This window comes from Metopolophium dirhodum, chromosome 8, assembly GCF_019925205.1.
Source record: "Metopolophium dirhodum isolate CAU chromosome 8, ASM1992520v1, whole genome shotgun sequence".
Lineage (NCBI taxonomy): Eukaryota > Metazoa > Arthropoda > Insecta > Hemiptera > Aphididae > Metopolophium > Metopolophium dirhodum.
The window spans coordinates 9,259,621-9,280,032 of NC_083567.1; the positions used below are offsets into that span (position 1 = coordinate 9,259,621).

Genomic DNA, 20,412 nt, shown 5'->3' on the forward strand with positions numbered 1-20,412 from the left:
ACAATTTACTATTTTAAAATGCTATCATATAACTCGCATTAAAATATGGAAAAAAACCTATGTCGTTGGCCTAGATAATATTTCTGTTTCTAAATTTGGAACTATAGGTCAATTCACTCTAAAATCAAACATATTATAATAGAGTTAAATTGATTATTCAGAACGTAGGTACAATTTGTACCTACGTTCGAGCGTTTTTTTCTCTAAAATATGTCAAGCGTTTGTAAGACGGAGACAGATAAATAACAAAATCCTCAAACAAATTCTCTTTTATTTGAGATACCTGCAGTCTACTAATTCACAACAATATTAAATGCAAATACACAACATTGATACATCTGAACCCAAAGTTTTTTTGTTGTACTTATAGACTAGTAAGACTTAGGAGCGGCTCCAGAGATATGGTTGGGGAGGAAGTCATAATTTTCTGGCAATTTCGATGATTTTTTTTTGTAATTTTGTTTTTTACAATATAAAATTGTTTAGAAATACAACTTGGGGGAGGAAGCGGTCCCTAGCCCCACCACTGGTAAGACTGAGACAGCCCACATGCGCTCATCTCAATTTTCGTCTGTCAATTTTACTGGATTTATAGCCGTTTTACCTAATCTCACAACTAGGAGATTTAGACCTACAGTTTGCAAAATAATTCACGTACATTCAAATTTTTGCTTTTTAACCATCAATATTGAATTGTACACGATACATAGATCTTTTTTCTTACGCTTGGTCACTGTCTATTGCAAAATCAATAATGCGGTTACCTATATATTTTCCTCATATAAGCTCCAATTTAAATTCGATCCAAATTCACAAGACGTGCAATTGGTGTACTGGCCACTAGAAGCCAGGAATTAGAGATAACATCGTTAATCGTCATATATATTAATATAGGTAACCTCATGCGCATATCCTTATCTAAAGCCGAATGTAAAACATTTTTTTTTAACTTTTATAGCGAATTGTACATTTGTACTTATATATCTATCAGAATTGAGAAAATGTTTATCTAAATATTATTATTCAAATGATTTATATTCAAATAGTTTTGAAACACAATTATTCTGATAAATTTTAGACAAGTTATTCGAATAATTTTATTTTAAAAATATTCGCATCATATTTTATTTGAATAGTTAGAACATTTTTAAACTGGGTATAAGTACACGAAAATAATTCGAATAACAATTATTACAATAACAGTTATTTCAATTATCACGAAAAATGTCCTTCTCTGCTATCTACACTAATAAATTCATACAATTTGAGGGACAGGTCGACTTCATCGTCGAATAAGAATGATTTCATAGGTGACATAAAGGGCTGCAAAAAATGCAAATAATGACTGTAGTGGCACAGAATATATGAAGTATAAATTTCATATATTCTGTGGTAGTGGTGTTCCAAGTTTTATCATTACAAACATATTCAAATTTAAAAGCCTGCTGAAAACTATAATCAATTGTAATTTTAAAAAAGTTTTAATAAGACCGTAATTAATCAGTTAATATAATTACATGCTTATCGCAATTAAATAGTTAGTAAAGTTAAATTGGTATTTCCACTCGTAAGGTAAGTATAGTACAAGCAACAAAATAAGTAGATACACAGCAACACAACACATTTTGAAAATTAAAAATGATAACACTTATTGATTGAGAATATCAATTTATTTTAGATTAAAAAAAATATATTATAGGGTAGAAAAAAAAAATTTTCTTAAAATAAAAATTATCATAATAAACTTATGAATAAACATATGAGTACAAAAACCAAGTTTTTGGAAATAAAGCTACCCAAGTAAATAAAAAAAAAACAAACAAACAAACAAATACACCAGTAAAATACAGTAATATTTACAAAGTTTTGAATATAAAACCTTTACCTAAAACAAATCAAACATTAAAAGTTTTCTTACGTCCAAACTCCAAATATGTTATGTCAAATAAGGCAATTTATCTTAGATACATCTCATTTAAGAGATTTGACATAAATAATTTTAAAAAAAACATTAAAATTGATTATTATTTCTTATCCTAATACAATTAATTAGTGACATTATAATTTCGTGTTTTGTAATTTAATATTACAAATGACTTGTAAAATAAAAAATCTTTTAACATTTATTAGAAATATATTTTTAGCAGTAATCAGTGTAAATTTAAAAACTTGGCGTGGGCTTCCAACAATATTAGTGTTTTATAGTAACATTCTATTTTAATCAGTCAGTATTATTATTTATTAGTAAGCAATTGGAAAGATTATTTCTAAGTTTGGTGTTTTGAAAAGAATATCAATAATATATTACATCATACTTACAGTTAAATTCAAAAATAAAAAGCAAACTAAAAAATAAATCTATGCAAATTTATCTATTAAATATTATAGAAAGTATTTAATAAATAATTGATAAAATTGAAACCAATTTCTAATAGATAAGTTACAATTGCTATAAATACATTTTATAACAGTCAAATTCAATGACATATAAATAATAATTTAATAATAAATTGTCTACTATAGAAAAAATAACTTTTACATCATATAAAAAAAATTAACATATTAAGTTACGTTTTTCTCTGGAGTATTAAAGTAAATCAATTTATTGCAATGAGATGAGTTTGATGTTGATTTTTTGCGAAATAGTATTTTAAAATATTGTACCTATCAATTGAATAACGAAATAAAATTGAAAAAAACAAACCGAAAAACACAATCAAGCCCAAAATACAATCAAAATAAATTTAATATTAAAATGCTTAGCATTGGTGAAGTATTGATTAATTTTTTAACATACTTAATGATAATCGAAATGCAATAAATAAACTAACTTGATGAACAAAATTATTAAAAATGGTATATACATTCAGTATTAATTCCTGATATAACTAAATATCACACGTATATACCATACATAACACTGTCTTTAATAATTAAAGCATTTGACAGAATATCAATATAATATGTAAATTAATTTCAAAATGTTAATACCCACAAAGATTATTAATATGATATCAAATTAATTTATTATAAGTATATTAATTCAGTTTATATATTATTTAATAGTAAGATCCCATTTTATATAAATTAAATGCTTTTGATTAAATATATAATAGATATAAATAATGTGATCATGTTAAAAAACATTTATATTTAATATGTAATATCAAACATTATTCAACATCATAATTGAATAAGTTGTGTAACTCGGTTAAAAGTTTGAAAATCTACCTCAGCCAATACTAAATGCATTTACTTTGTATAAATATTAAATAGTATACAATAATAATAGTAATAATAATAATTTAAAAAAACACTAAAGAATAAAAAATACTGAAGGTTGATAAAATAAAGACTAGCTCATAAATATTAATTAAATTTGATACTATACAGATATTAACAAAGTTAGTGCACAGATATATTATAATACATTAGTCATTAGTCAATGCAACTTTTAGTTAATAGTTACAACTTTTAATTGTGCTAGTTTGGTCTTAACATCCTTAAACGTAGGTCTTCGTTCAGGAAATAAGTCCCATGCCTATAAAAGTATAAACAATAGTTAATATTAAATTTTAATATCACAAAACTATGTTTACTTGTCTCATGATTTCATATATTTCTGGAGGACAACACTCAGGAGCTTCCATACGATAACCTTTCTCTACATGCTTTACTACGTCAATTAATGGCTAGTAAACATAAACATTTTAATTATTAATATTGATCGACAATTGAACAAGTTAAAATAATGCAACACTTACTATTCTAGAGTAAGGAACTCGACCAAAAGAATAAATTTCCCATAATAGAACTCCAAAACTCCACATATCTGATTTATTTGAAAACACCTGAAGCAATTTTTAAAAATGCATCCAATGTTTTAAATTAATTTAAATTTTAATCATTGTAAATATTTGCTATTTCAAATTACTCCTTGTCTAAGTGCTTCAGGGGCAGTCCACTTGATGGGCAATTTTCCAGCATCCACAATATAATTTTCTTCACGTGCCAATCCAAAATCAGCTACTTTAGCTACTCCAGCTTCTGATATTAAAACATTTCGAGCTGCTAAATCTCTATGTACTACTTTTCTAAACTCTAAATACTCCATACCGCTACACGTGTCACTAAAATATTTTTTACATCATACAATTAACTAAATGACAAATCAAAACATCATTTTAAAACATATAATAACTTACACAGCAAAATTAATTTGATCTTTTTTGGTGACATGAAGTCTTCCTCTTGATCGTAAATATTCAACAAGACTACCTTTACCCATGTATTCGGTAACTAGCAATAAATGTTTTTCATTTAATACAAGTCCAAGAAGTTCAACCAAATTTTCATGTCTCAAAGACCTGATAAACAAACAAATACATAAATTGTCTATGTAATTCTTTTTTTACAAAATAAGCTATATAATAATTTAATAAATAAGACCGATTTTAATTTATTACGTCATAAGTAAAGCTTCTGTTAGGAATTTTTGGGCTTCTACGCTAGAATCTTTCAACATTTTAACAGCTACTTTTTCTCCTCTGTACACTCCCAATAATACATCACCAAATTCCCCTTTGCCAATGGTTTCGTTTAACTAGAGAATAAAAACATGTTTAATTTAATAAGGTATCAAATAAATAGATTTTACTTAAGCAAACCTGTAATTCCTGTTCTTGGATAACCCATCCGGCATCAATAAAAGATTTGGTATCAATACAAAATTCTTGTTTGCCTTTTTTAGGTAGACTCTTGGTTAATTGTGTACATAGTCCATCAGCATCTTTTTGGTAGTGCTAAAATATAAATTATCATACACAATTATGTTTTGCAAAAGTAAAAATCAAATTAATCTGTAACCACTCGCGTAGTTTTTTATGCCAGAGGTAAAAATGTACCCCATAGTTTATTTTATAAAATAATATGTATCTAAAAGTAAATAAATAAATAACTTCAAATATACACCTAAATATTAGACAATACTAAAATGTATAGACTCAGTACTATTAAGATTAATTTGAAATTTACCCTGCGCGAGTGATGACAGGTTAGAAATATTATATGTTGAAAAATTCAAGAAATAGATTGAAATATTACTTACTTCGACTAATTGGGATAGATTTTCAAAAAATTCTTCATCATCGATTGTAAGTTGGTTGTCTTTATACTTTACTCTGTAATGTTCCACTTTACCAATGTAACAAACACAAAGTGTATAATCTCCCGGATAGTTCGTAGATTCTCTAACCAGAAATAGACCATTTTCTTTTGGTGTTAGCAAATCTTCAGCCATCTCTCTTGATATTTTTCCATGAAACCATCTAGCATTGCATAAATAACAGAATAATTATAAATTAATTTTACTAAACCAATATATTATCATTTAAGAGCTTAAGTAAAGTACAAGAATAAAATATTATCCCAATAGTCAATGTTATTAAAAGTAAATTTAAGTACCTACTGCTTTCTAAAATTTTATATTTTGTATAATGTAATCAGTAATTTTTTTTTTAACCATTTTTATGCACACAAAAACAAAGACTATTATTATTATTGAGAATAAAACAAAATTATATACTTAAATAGTTATATAATATGATAGTTTGTACTCACGGCATGGCATTTAATTTCACTTGTGCTTTGCGCTGTAACGAATTCATATTGTTGTCATCTTTTACGTGTTGCACAAATGAAGTGTAACTTCCGATGTTTGTGACGGGTGACACTGGAGAAGCTCTGTCGCAAAACGAGTGTGTAACCAATTGTTGAGGAGTTGTTCCAAACTAAAAATTATCAACGACGGTTAGGTTACGTGATGGTTCAGTGACGAGAGTGTAGGCCGTAGACTAGACTTTAATACTATAAAGTATAAGTCATAAGTGACTTACATGGGTTCTGCCGGTATTTTGATACCCGTGATCCATTTTTCCAGTGTTTGTTCAACGATTGGCCAACGACCATTTGATCCAATCTATCCGTGACAGAACATTGACTCACTGCAATTAATGACCGCCGTTTGATCTGTGCACACATAATAAATTATGAAACAGTGATTAATAAAATATGTAACAGTAGGTTAGGACTGTTGTATTTTGTTATTGCAACATTAGGATTGGTTCATATTGCAGCAAGTATGAATCATCACACACCCACATTCGAGGAATACGCATACACACACACACAAACACACGAGTGCATTCAAACAACACACACCTACACTCGTGTCTGGTACACAATATGGTCTCTATCAGAAAATCATCTATTACAGTGGGTGTAGAGGGAAAAAATTTGATCTGCTTACCACGGGCGAGTATTCGGAGGACGTGCATTACGTGAACATAATAACATGATCGAACGACTAAACTTTAAAGAGACTGAGGTGATCGTCGGGGGGCAGCGAAGGATGATGACACGGATACTGGGAACACGCATAAATTTCACAGATGCTTACCCACCGGTATTCCCGGGTTAGCGTGAACGACCGGAACGGTTTTCGGCGAATCGGGATGTCGTCGGACGACGATCCGTCATAACAGCGACGGACGAAAATTTCACAAATCGCGTACGCCGCGGAATTTGTTTTCTGCGAACGTGCGATACAATATTAGGCCGTGTTGTCGTCGTAGTATAGTTGTAGTCGGCGGCGCAGTCGCGAAACCAGTTCCGCGCGTGCTAGTTTTTCGATCGGAAGACCGAACGGAGAGATTCGCGAAATGACATTAAACCCAACACTACCGCGAACAAAACGAAAAACACTACTATTATTATTTATTACTACTTTTTATATTGTTATTATTATTATTGGTAATGAAATGATAATCGGACGATACGCGTTGATAATGACGATACATTATTATGGTAAACACAATATATACGGTCGGGCGCACGCGCACACACCACGAAAACAGTTGTATACAATAATATTATCGTTGACGGACGCACGCTGCAGGCCACGGTCAACGCTGCCGACGGACCGAAACGAGTTCGTGCGCCAGACAAATGGTCACACTGTCGCCGCCGTCGTCTTCGTCTTCTTTGCCGCCGAAGATCGAAATATCGGAATAACGAGACTCGAGAGAACCCTTGAAGTTTGAAACCATAGATTTACTTATATTAACGGCTCTATATGCCTTGAACTCGATCCGTTCAATTTTCCGTTTTAACAGTCCAAGATATACAGCCCCATACACGGGTAAGCTTATTTTCGTATGTGACCGAAAACTGAAGTTTTTAAGCGACTCGTGAAACGATCAAAACGAATTTTATATTTCGAGTACGTGCCGAAGACGACTTGCAAGACGGTCCGTCGTTAAAAACGACCGTGTCCAGTGTCTTCAGTTACGATTTGTACGCGTATATATCCATAAGTAATTTTCACGTCGACGACTTGAAAACAGCAAGACATGAATGATTAGCGAATAATAACAATTACGAGACTTCAGGCTTGCACGGGCCTTGTGCGCATCATTCTATACTCGGCAGTTATGTTCTGCTCGAAAAAAAACTATAATAACGTTGATTCGGGCAAGGCGGAGATCAGCTGATTGAAATTATAATACGACGTTGAGATTTCACTGTTTCGGCGCGATGCGGCAAACTGCAGACTACTGCGGGGCCGCCTGCCACCAACGTGAAGATTTTTCATAAAAACACCCGTCGAGACGAGCGCGATCGACACGGCGGAAAATTATTTAAACACAAATTTACAAAGGTAGGTATCCAACTTTGGACGTGCGTATATTATAGTACATTGTTATAAATTATAATTATTTTTAAGTACGATCGGGTGCGCCCGACTTCGCACGAAACCGCGATTACTCTGGCCGGCCGAGTGCCCAGGCGTTTTCCCGAGCCGGAATAGGCCGCGGTAGCCGCCACGACGCATTCGCGGAAAATTCGTTATTCCTAACTCTCTTCACCCCCACCGCACAGTCATTTTTTTTCTCCGAACGAACGATTAATTCTATCAAACGTTCCGCGCTACGGTTGATAGTCGAATAATATATGCGTACATGATCATAAATAATAACAATTGTATGACGTAGGTACGCGTAAATAATAATAAAAAGGCTATGTGTACTTACTGTTGTTATATAATAGTGCGCGAGTGTATATACTCATAACATTATAATATATTATTTATTATATGAGTGAGATAGCGGTCGTGTCACTGCGTACGACCCAGTGCTGCAGTCCGGCCAAATGCCAACGGTGGCATGGTGTAACTGCGAGCATATTATTATGATAATAATAGTATATAATATTATGTAATAATCATGATAAAAAAATACACCATTACGCCAAATTAATTAATTTTTTTGTTATTGTTTAATATCTCGAAGTAAAATTGAAGGCGGCAAGGCACTGGTATTAACAGTATATAGGTCTACAGACAGACAGTTATAAAATCTAAAGTACCTATATGATTAAATATAAAAGTTTTATATTTAGTATACATACTTGTCCACCATTTTTTTAAACAAGTTTAAACTGACAAAATGACAACAAGGAATAAAAATGATAATATTATAACTTCTAAATAGGTATATATTTATATTTTATAACTGTTTCAAACCTAGGTCATCAGTCATCAACCACAGCGCACAATGTCAGAACTAAATCTTTTGAATATATAGTACTATAAAAGTATACCTATTTATAGTATACGTAATTATAACTATATTATGGTAGGTAGAAACTTTAAATCAATTTTTTTTTAGTTTTTTAGAAAAATTCAAAACTTTTCAAAGCTAAAGTGTATTTTATTTATAAACATTTTTATGTAAAAAATAAGAGAAAAAATTTTTATTAGCATCTTCTTTAGAAATTGAAAATGTCCGTAAATAGCTCAAAATAAGTCAAAATATTTAGAAAAAGGTTATGGTGTATAGATAATGCTAATATAAACATTCAGTCAAAATTTAATGTACCTACGGTCATTTGTTTTAGAGTTACACCAAAAACCAAAATCGATTTTCTCGAAAACAGATTTTGCGTAAAAATTCCCATTTTTCCTTAATTTTTCTTTTGTTTTTCATGTCGGAAATTTATACTTGTGACCCCCCAAAGTACCAACTAGATTCATTTTCCTATCAGAAAAGGTACTGTTGAAGAAAATCCAAGTACTTTTACTGTCCTGTGATACACATCATTGTAAAATCAATACATTCATCGCTTCGCTCAGAATCTAAAAAGTACCTATTGTTCAACTTATATTATTATTATAATTTTACGTCATCGTGGAGTTTTTTTTATCAAGTGTTATTGTATAAAATTACAAATTGTGACAAGTAGAAAATTGAATCTTTTGATTTTAAACAGCATGAATAAATAATATTTACTGTAAATCCGATAAGTAATTACATATTAGGTATTATAAATTGTATTTTACCTATATAAACAATAGCAACAACAATTTACTTATTGGATTCCTACTTGACATATTGAAGTTATGACGTCTGAAGCGGAGATGGATAGTTTAGACGAAGCAAAATACATTTGCTGGACGGCTGCAGTATGTGGAAATCTATATTCCGTTGGTCCGTTATCAAATCTTTGATGACGTTTGAAGTTGAAATAATGAAATCAAAAATGGCTGTGCATCAATAGTTCGATCAAACTCGACGTGGCGGTGGATTGTTTGTATTCAGTTAAACATAGACTGTTAAACGTATTATAGACGTCAATCATTAATTTATTCATAATACTGTCCAAGACGAAGAAATTAGACCTGCGCATTTGCACATATTTTCTGCGCATAATATAGTCCGAACATTTGAGGTCGTTATTGTGCATTATAAAATAAAGTATATATATTTTTTTTTTCATTGATAATTTGATGTCCATTAGCTGTTTGTTTGTTTGTAGGGAAGGATATTGTTGGTTGGTAAACACTTGTGTAGTTTTGGCAGATTTTCAAGTGGGCACCCATAGGTATCTGCCATGCCCGGGTGGGGGATGGCGGCACTTGTTCTTCGGACACAGTGACTTGCCGAATAAAACTGCCGCCCGTGAACCGAGGTTTGAACCAGCGCCGGTGTGCATCACAACCGACGCCTTAGTCCGCTCGGCCACTCCGTCCCCCAAAGTATAATTTATATTCATATAATTTGTTTCTACCTATTACTGCATAATATATTATTAATTATTATATTATATGAATAAATTACTGATAGGTACCTATTATAAATTATAAATTATAATAAATTAACTTTAAAAGCGAAGTTTATAATGTCACAATCATAAGTTAAAACAAACACAAATCTCTGCTGTAAATTGTATTGATATATATAAATTTTATTCACACAAATAAATGTTTCGATAAGTAATTTAATTAGTTTCATTTGATATATTCGTATTACTAATAAACACAAAACGATATAGTAAAATTAGTTTATGGCGTGTGAAAATTGTGACTATAACGCACTATTGTTACTATTATTTCACACATTCGATTCTTATATTCATTATAACACGCCACGTATATAGCGACTATGATATAAGATATTATAATATACACTTTACGGCCAGTGACATATAATATAACCTATATATTATAATATCATATAACATAATCCAGTCGGTTGACTGCAATATTGCAGTGCCCTGCACACACATAATATATTATAATGTGTACCTACTAATACATTCTATAATAATTAGCTACCCATCATACAAACGACTGCGCACTTGCGAAGCGATTGCCGACCGTATAAGCAACTCCTGCATGCACGTACAATACTATCGGCACAACATGTATATAGACTTGTACTGCTGTAATCGAATCATTGAAATACAAGCCGGATCCGTTTTTCTAATCCAATTCGGGTTCTAAAAGGCCTGCCGATCCGTGTAATAACTATATATACACCACTGCCGAGCTGCCTGGTGACTGTATGTATATATATATATATATTATGATATAATGTAATAACGCGTGCACCTACCATATATATACGCACGTATTATATACGTTATATACTTTATACGGACCGCGTACGTGCAGTGTCCTCCTCAGGGATTTGATCGCTTTCGCACCCCCTCGCGGTTGTTCACACTTTTGTGTTGCGCACGCTGGTCCATTCATTTTCCACGCACTCACCCCATCGCACACGCTGTAGCTAATATATATATATATTATATTATAATATAGTTAATTTAGTTTTGACTGATCGTGCGAAAATGGGAACATTTTATTTTAATGCACCATTGCTGGTTCGTATATAATTATTAGTTCTCCTCGGCATTTCGGTCACAATTTATTGTTGTTATATTATAAAAAAGGAAATGACTAAAAGCTATATAATAAACATGATATAATATATAAGACTAAATACACTTAGAGTGGCGAATGACCGTATGGGGGCTACTGCCTTCCCCAAAATACTAGGAAAATGTAAAAAATCGTTCAGTGAACCAGTGGTGTAATTACGGGGAGGGGGGGTATCGTATCCCCTCAATGACTTTTTTTTGAAACTGGCGAACCATATTTATGTACTTATTTAATTATATAAACATTATTATTTTTAGGTACTGTTGTACTAATATAATATACTTTTTAGAAACAACAAATATAAACCCAAATCCCCTATGGTAGCTGTAACTTAGATTATATTACTTTGTGTTAAAAACTAATCACTATAATTGCAATATTGCACAAGTCTATTGAAATAATGCAGTTTAGCTCGAATTTTCGGCAACCTTTAGGTATATTTCAACAAGTTAAGCATAATGGTGCGATCAGAATTTGTCGGTCTGACTTAGTTCCAAGGTTATAACATTTTGAAGTTCGAGATTTATAGTGTATATTATGCATACCTACACAGATTATTCCACGAATCTACTCGAAAAAGTACATTTTAAAACTTTATTAAATAGTATGTAATTATTTATTTTAATGTATGTATTCATTTAATAATTTATACAGGTACCTATACTTACATTATACATGTATACAGATTAACAGATTACAGATCACAATGGTTGGACTGAGAGGTTATTATGATATAAGCCCACATTTTTTTTTTCTGGTCGGTGATGACCAAATTTCGCCACTGCTGTGAACTAATAGAGGCCTCGCTTAACAAGTTCACTTCCTCCCCCCCTCCTCAAAGCAAAAACCATTTCAACGACCAAAAACTAATTCGCAAACAGATTTTATTTTTATTTATGCTATATGTATATGAACATTTTTAAATTACAATATACACCTAGGTATAAGGCTATAAGTAGGTACTCACGACTTGCATACAAATTGAAATATCGTTAAAAATCCTACGCACAATTACAAAAAATGTTTTAAACTTTAGTTTGATTATCGGGTCGATTCACTCTAATATTATTAAAGCTCCCTGCCTATTTATAACAACGCTTTCTGTTGAACACACATTTTCCATGTAGCGCATAGGTCTGCAGAGAGAGATATAGATAGTGACAAACAGACAACAGTGAGCCGAAATCTTCTTAAATAACATACTATAAACTTTTCATAGCCGTGTCTGCACACACTCGTAAACCATCGATCCGGCGACAACTTTAAAATACAGGATCGGCGGGGTGCGGCTGCAGCTGCAGGCCCGGCGGAACCGGCCTCAGGTGTGCGACGACCGAATTCCATTACGCCCGGAGCCCGAGCTCGAATCCGCAGACGGGACCGCCGCCACGCCGGCTCTGGCATTTATAATATCAATAATAACGACGGTAGACGCTGCGTATATATTATTACGTTCACTGGTGATAAAAACAAATTGTTATTCGAAAAAGTCCGAAAGTACCTACCTAAATAGTATATAATATAATACTGGGTGATCCATTTAACGTAAGACATTCATTATTTCAGAGAACACCTATAATTTTGAAAATATTTCTTTTACATACCTATAATAATATTGTAAGTCGTCACAAAACGATATATTTTACTATTTTTTATGACTAGGTACGTACACTTTTAATTCCTTATTCCAAAATAGAACATTTTTTATAGTTTTTTGAAGTATAAAATCGAATCTTGGACGACTATTTTATGAGTTAATTTATAAGTATTAAAAATGTAGACGAGCGGAGTGGAGTAGTACAATCGAGTACCCAGCAAAATGTTGGTCGACACTACTTCGCCCGACTAAACTTTAAAATTTAAATACTTATAATTTATAAATTATAACTATAAAAAGCTACTTGTTCAAAATTTGATTTTTATAGATGAAAATACTCTGAATAACACAAGGTTTTGGAATATGAAATTAAAATGTATTGTCATTCCAGAGAGTAAACAACTTTAAAAAAATAAATAGTGAAGATTGAAAAACAGAATTTTTTTCCAAAAAATGCTGCTTTATAACGACTTAAAATCGTGTAAAAGAAATAATTTCAAAAACGTTGTTTTCTGAAACAATGAGTATGTCTTACATTATAGTTATACGTTAATTGAATCACACCGCTTATATTTTTTTATATACGACACGTGCTGTGCAGTGCGATCCATCGGCCGTCACTGTATAATACGTATTTATAATAATAAACAGAAGAGTATCGAATCGTATTTTACACATTACATATACATATAGTACCCATTTTATCGTTTTACGCATATAGGTAACTGATCATCCGAGACCGATTGCATTTGACGGTCCGACGGTCGCGGCAGACTGCCCCTCGCGATTTAACTTTATTTATCCAATATACGAGTATATAATATTATAAATTGTATTATACGACTCCCGCCGAACATTTTATCGAAACAAATATAAGACGACCTGTTCGTATAATTGGGTTGGGGTTCGTCGGATTGTAAATACGTTTTTTCCTTGCGTTTTTATTTTATTATTATTATTATTAGCCTTTAACAAAAGCGCATTACAATTCGAAAATTTAATTTATACATAGTATAGGAACAAATCGTTTACCCTAAAAAATCCAGAGACATAATATATTATATATTATAAGCGATAAGATAATTTTGTAAAGGTAAAATAAATTAATGAGACTACCATAATATTAGGTACAGTATATTATCATAAATGGTTATTATATTATTGTCTCGAGAAAGCTAATTTTATTTATAACCTCGGCAAGGAGTAACGAAGTAAAGTCGAACAAAAATTTGGATAATAATGGAATCATATACTCATACAATATAGGTAATATATATATTATATTGTTACTAAGTTTACGAATGCGTGTCGCAATACTTATGTAGTTACGTGCGGATACATCGACGCATATAATGTGCGTGCATAATACCTATGCAATAATAATTTATAGAATAATATTTAAGTTTAGGTTATGGATGATTTCAATTTGCATAATATCAGGTATAATTATGCTCAAACAAATCGCATAAAATATCAATTCGATACTAAAATTGTGAACATGAATATAATAAACGTGTATACTGTATAGATATAATATAATATGAAAAAATGCAAGAAATAACTTATTATTACAAGTATAGTTTCTTAACATTTTCAGGTATATACAATAACATCAAAAATATTCGTCAAGTAAGAAACACGATTTGTTTGTCCTAAAATATAAGCCGTAAACAAAAAAAAAATGTAATACGATTTAAATTTTTGGCTGTTATTGGCTATTGCGATATTTTAATATAATTGGTTTATTATTACAATGTATATCTTATGGTATTGTACTAATGTTACTTATTTGAACGCACTCAATAATAGTAATAATTAATAAAATATTTATTTAATATAATATAATCTAAAGCTTTTAAATACATAATATATTATTTAATTATACATATTATATGTATATAATAATAATAATAATATATAAGTTCGATTTATATTTACATGGAATGAAAATTATAATAAAGATTCTTATTCTGTATATATAGTATAATAAATTATATCATGTTACATTATAAAGTAGGTAAATGTTTGTATTAAAACAACTATGTTTATCATTAACTCATATTATTTTAAGTCCGTACCTATATATTAATTATTATTTTTTATTGACATCAATATTAATTATATTGCACTTATTCAGCCTATACGTTTAATAAAAACATATTATGTTATTAGTTCTAAGCTTAGGTAATTATCATAATATTATACTATAGCTGACTATGTAGGTAGTGGAACTGTCTTCGATCTATTATCATCATATAGGTGGATTTCGAACAATTTCGCAAATCTTGCCAATAGTAAATTTTTAGGATTCCTTCATCCTTGAAGTAAAAAAAAATTAGTTTTGAGTCTAAATAAATTCATGTTTAGCCAATGTATAACCGGGCACGCCTGTATGGGGCTATGATTGCAATTTATTTATAGACTATAATATTATAGTACGTACCTATTTTTTTTTTACATAAGAACTAATCCTAATAATTTACATGTTTTTATAGAAATAAATATATATTACAATAAAAAATCAATTATAATAGATTTGAATAATGAAACAAATGTACTATAAATTATAATATACAAAAAAAATAAAATAAACAAATTGTATAATATTATCATCAAAAATAATGTATTGATGACATTGTGGAATAAAGAACCGAAGTCAATGATAAAGTTTAAGCACAATCACATTAGTGTATTACTGTATTATACAATATTATAATAATAATATCTTTGATAAAATGGGGGTAAAATATGAAAATTTCGAAAGAATATTTTTTTTGTCAAAATTAAACACCATAATATAATAATATAATATATTTTTTTAATTGTATTAAATCTAATTAATATTATTGATAGTTATAAATATAGAACTTATTCGTGTTGTAACTGTTGGAAGATGATAATTAAATAACTATATCAAATCATTGTTGACTAGGTATAAATTATAATATTAATTATGATACTTTGTATTCAGTTCTAGGAGAATATACTTTATAATGCCATTTATAGTGTCTATATTGTATTATATATTATAATGTAAACCTAATTATAGATCGTCAAAGAGTGTCAACAATTTACGTTTCCAAAAATTGATTTAAATACATTATGTAACATATGGCGAGCCTCAATATTTCGATTTTCGACAATTTCTTGTCGGGTGGTATCGTGGGCAAAAGTTTTCGCAATTCACCGAATGCCACGTTGAACGCCTCGACTCTAACTCGCTCGCGTGTAGCATGAGCCATTCTGTATTTTTGGGTGGCCCGCCGTCTTCTCCGCCGTTCTTCCCTAGTCAAGGTGGCCATTCCCGTCACCGTACTTTTTTCGCGGCTAGAAAATCATCGATTTTTACGACGATTATTGATATATTTTGATTTTTTTTTTATCACCGCAAATTTGTTTATTTTGCTTTATATAAATTATAAGTCGTGTATTATTACATGTACCTACTGACCTTTTTTTCGTAAGTGAACCGTGTCCGTCCACGTGGTCTGGAAGCGTCGAATCCGCCATTGAGTACATACCGCAAGGTAAAAAATCCATCTAAAAATACAAATAACAAAACAATATAATTACCACTAATTCGAAATTGAATTGCTATGTTGCGGTTATTATTATCAATTTAAATAACCAAAAAATAAATTGTATGCAATCGTGAACAAATTTCGTATATACTATTATAGTTTATTATTATGATTCAAATATGGACGAAAAACTCTATGTATACACATAAATACGCGTTTCACATTTAAACAATATGTTATACTAGTACTGCTATTTTCGATTGCTTAAAATATAACTAGAAGCAAAATAAACGATTAATCTGAATATATATTTTGTACGTCAGTAGGATAATTATATGTAGTTTGATTATAATTATTGTAACTACATGAGTTATCTAAATATAGTAATATAATGATTACTTCACGAATAATAATAAGTTATATAATCTACATATATTTTAAATTTACTTATAATTTAATTATTGGCTATATTTTCAAAGGTATTATAAAATAAGATAACTGTTCTGTATGAATTATACAGTTGCATATACATGTACACAACTTTAATTCACATAATATCGTACACTGTATAATTGTATAAATATTATATTATTACGCATGCTACCTAGACGTATATAGGTGTTATGTAGGCATAGTAAAAAATGTTAAAGTTTAATCTTTATGGAAAATACGACTTTAATTAATTGTAATCTTTTCTCTGTGTTATGTATATTGTATATATATACCTAACTATTTAAGGTTAGAGACTTATCTATATTTGTAATTTACATTAATTATCCGTATTATATATGTATGGAATATATATTTAAAATTAAAAAAATAATTGAATGGATCACGAATTAAATTCATATAGGTAGAATGGTAGATATACCTATTTGAAAGTAATAACTATATAATTATAATTTACGAGAATAATCTCTAGAAAGAAAATAATTTGACTAACATCAATATTCCACAAAATAATTGTGTCAAAACCACAAATACTGGTGTGGAAAAAAATTTACTGAAATTATTGAGAACAATTACCCGCTAAGTATATACAATCAAGTTTTGATAATATAACTAGGTGGTTAATCGCGGATCACTAAAGTTTATTAAGATTACATCTATAATTTAAAATTTATAGATTTCAAATAAATATAAAGATATTAATTATTAATATAATTATTGTTTTATCATCCTTGTTAAAATAAATACAATTTTATTATAGAAAAATCTATTTTGTGAAATTAATCATAGTCCATTTTTATGAGTAATTTTGTTGTTTAGTCTTATCTAAATTAATAATAAATTATTGTTATATTACAGATTGGTCCACATACCTACTTGTAGCGTAAAGTTTTCACAAATGAATTAAACTTAATAATTTTTAAATTTTAATTATAGAGTTTTCAACTCGGGCAAAAATTGTTTTCAAAAAACAAACATACTATAGAATCGAGTGTTGTGAAATTTGCGTTTTCACCCTTGCTCCCTTCAGAATCTTAAATATATTATAAAGTTGGGTGATTTAAATGCATAACCCAGAATAATATTTATTGTAATTGAATATGTTTAAGAAAAACAAATAAATATTACATAATATCATATGTGTGTGTGCGTTATGTGCGCTATCGATTTTCGAGTTTTTTCATATTATAACTTCTGTGAATAATTTAACACTCACTTCTCTAGAACGTGATGATGATTCCGATTATAACACTGCAGATACTAATGTTATATTGATGACTTGTGTTTGTGTGTGTGTGTCTACAAGGAGGAGGTTTAACTATGTATATAGATATATATTTTTTTTTACTTCGGATATTGGCGACGACACGTCGACACGTTTCCGGCGTTCCGCCAACTCCCTCGGGAAGACAACCACCGGCCGGACACGTGCCAAACAACAACAACTACTGTTTTTATTGGATGATAAAATATGTATAATGTGTTTGTCGGGATGACTTGATTCCACGTTATAGCCGTTCACTGAGAGCAATACCAATAACAATAACCGCAATAGTCACACCATATGTAATATAATACATTATTAATATGTACCAACAATAATTTTTAATTTACATATTATATTCTATACAGGCGACTTTATATTATATTTAGTTTTAACAAAAAATCTGCAGACGTATACATAATAAGTAATAATATGGATAGTAATATACTAGTATTATTATAATCAATGGTATTAGGTATACCTACATTCATTTCTCATCGTCTGCTTCATCTTGTCTAGTCTTCAAGTATTTTTATACAAGACAATTATTAGTAAATTGATTAAGTATTATTTGGGAAACTATATTTTAATTATGTTAGGCACCTAGTCAGACTTTTAACTCCTCAAATTGCCTCCAATACATAAATACATTGATATATTAATATAAGACGATTCCTCAAAACAAATGTTTGTTGTTCCTGTCAAGAATATTTTCGTTAACTACGAATGCGCCTATACCTATGCAGCTATGCCTATTTAGGATTCCTAATTCAATAACACAATGCTTGAAGAAGAAACAAAAAATAACCATAAACACAATTTCATAAATTTGTATTATTATTGTTGACTATTTTCAATAAATTACTTAAATGTATCCGTAATTTTGAAAAACCTATTTAAAATTTTTTAATTTTTCAATTATGTTTATCAGTCGTGTTTCATATTGTAATATAATCTGTTCGACACATCTAGAAAAATATTAACTTGCAAGCGAAGCGATCTGTTTTTTTTTCTGGTTCAGTTAAGAATAGTCTACACTTTTTCCCCTTTTATTAAAAACAGATATGACGCTACTGACTTAATATCTAAAAATGTAAAAACAATTTAATTTTGATATTGTATTATCAAATCTTATCTGGATGAGAAAAAGTCGAGAAATTAAAAACAGAAAAATGCAGCCCCCTCCCAATTATTCCTTGTTTCAGATTTCCTGATCCACGACTGTCGAAAATACTTAAAAAATAATATATGATAATATTCCATATTTAAAAGTTTTCAAAATTTAAAAGCTTTTCTGTACTTATTGCCAAAATCAATTTATCGAATTATACTCATTCCAATTACAATCCTGGAATTCCCCGAGAAAATTTGAGTATAAACACCCAACTACCATTTGAAAAGCAATCGGGTGCATCGTCTCAATTATAATTTATGTAACCATCTGCAGGAAATATGATTGGGTAAGAAACTATAGGAACTATAATAGACTAGATTTTTTTTTATGACTTGTAAATTTATAGGAATAAAATGGATCCGATTTTATCTTGTATCATCTTGTAAAAATGCTAAAAAAATAATTTAAAAACAAATAACAACATAAGCTTAATTAAAATTGGCCATAAATTATTTTTTAGGCATGAATTGTTATATTTTGATTTATGCGATGAAATCGAATAAATAAAAATAAAAAAGGGAAAAGGGAAAACCAGGTAACCGCGCTCTGCTGTCGAATACCTATACCTCTTCATTGAGTAGATAACTACAAGCCCCCCCCCCAATCAAATTTTGGGGCCCTATATAAAATGTCCAACAAAATATAATCCATTACAAGCGATATGAGTGCTCCATACATGATTTTTATATTATATTATAATATATATAATATTATATTATTATATTATAATATATATAATATTATATTATTATATTGTAATATATATAATATTATATTATTATATTATTATATGATAATATACATTTATATCGTAAAATATTATTTAATATATAATAAGTATTCCTATCAAAATTTACAAATTTACAAAATCATTTTAACGGGCCCCTAAACTAGCCGGTCATGGTCCCCGGTACTCCAGATCCAACAGTAAAAAATCTTAACAATGTATTGACAAAATATTGAGTTACAAATGATATATTCAAATAATTTAAAATAACTCAAATTTATCTTATTTTATACTTCGATACTAAAACCGGTAATTATTTAGGCAATGATAAAATATGTAAATAAAAATACTATTATTACCTGTCAACCAGACTATTACTCGAAAAATATTGAACAGAATAT

The 20,412-nt window shown here is 29.6% G+C and overlaps 2 protein-coding genes and 1 long non-coding RNA gene across 5 annotated transcripts; 1 reads left to right on the forward strand and 2 right to left on the reverse strand.

Annotated features, from left to right (window-relative positions):
• Window positions 1-1,641: 1,641 nt before the first annotated feature.
• On the reverse strand, window positions 1,642-7,414 carry LOC132950845 (tyrosine-protein kinase CSK-like). 3 transcript variants are annotated; one of them, XM_061022438.1, is made up of 11 exons: window positions 6,462-7,414; window positions 5,895-6,027; window positions 5,620-5,789; window positions 5,108-5,327; window positions 4,668-4,802; window positions 4,467-4,603; window positions 4,206-4,367; window positions 3,935-4,130; window positions 3,765-3,851; window positions 3,600-3,692; window positions 1,642-3,541 (listed from the first exon to the last, which is right to left on the reverse strand). In XM_061022438.1, the coding sequence occupies exons 2-11, from the start codon at window positions 5,928-5,930 to the stop codon at window positions 3,455-3,457; spliced, it is 1,323 nt and encodes a 440-aa protein (XP_060878421.1). In that variant the 5' UTR covers window positions 5,931-6,027; window positions 6,462-7,414; the 3' UTR covers window positions 1,642-3,454. The 3 variants fall into 3 exon arrangements, with proteins under 3 accessions (XP_060878421.1, XP_060878420.1, XP_060878418.1); XM_061022437.1 differs by having other exon boundaries at window positions 6,458-7,414; XM_061022435.1 differs by having other exon boundaries at window positions 6,308-7,414.
• Window positions 7,415-7,586: 172 nt separating this feature from the next.
• Window positions 7,587-10,260, forward strand: LOC132950846 (uncharacterized). Its single transcript, XR_009665254.1, has 3 exons — window positions 7,587-7,717; window positions 9,456-9,812; window positions 9,874-10,260. It is a non-coding gene; the product is annotated as an uncharacterized LOC132950846 (long non-coding RNA).
• Window positions 10,261-14,029: 3,769 nt separating this feature from the next.
• Window positions 14,030-16,708, reverse strand: LOC132950359 (helix-loop-helix protein 1). The gene is made up of 2 exons (XM_061021779.1): window positions 16,327-16,708; window positions 14,030-16,202 (listed from the first exon to the last, which is right to left on the reverse strand). Exons 1-2 carry the CDS (start codon window positions 16,413-16,415, stop codon window positions 15,947-15,949), a joined length of 345 nt encoding a protein of 114 aa, XP_060877762.1. The 5' UTR covers window positions 16,416-16,708; the 3' UTR covers window positions 14,030-15,946.
• Between the last annotated feature and the right edge of the window lie 3,704 nt (window positions 16,709-20,412).

Coding starts and splice junctions, on each gene's coding strand:
- LOC132950845 (XM_061022438.1), bottom strand. CDS start 5,930: ATGGATCACGGGTATCAAAATACCGGCAGAACCCAT. Junction 4,131..4,205: donor GATCAAATTAATTTTGCTGT/GTAAGTTATTAT, acceptor AAAATATTTTAG/TGACACGTGTAGCGGTATGG. Junction 3,542..3,599: donor TATATGAAATCATGAGACAA/GTAAACATAGTT, acceptor ATACTTTTATAG/GCATGGGACTTATTTCCTGA.
- LOC132950359 (XM_061021779.1), bottom strand. CDS start 16,415: ATGGATTTTTTACCTTGCGGTATGTACTCAATGGCGGATTCGACGCTT. Junction 16,203..16,326: donor GGTTCACTTACGAAAAAAAG/GTCAGTAGGTAC, acceptor ATGATTTTCTAG/CCGCGAAAAAAGTACGGTGA.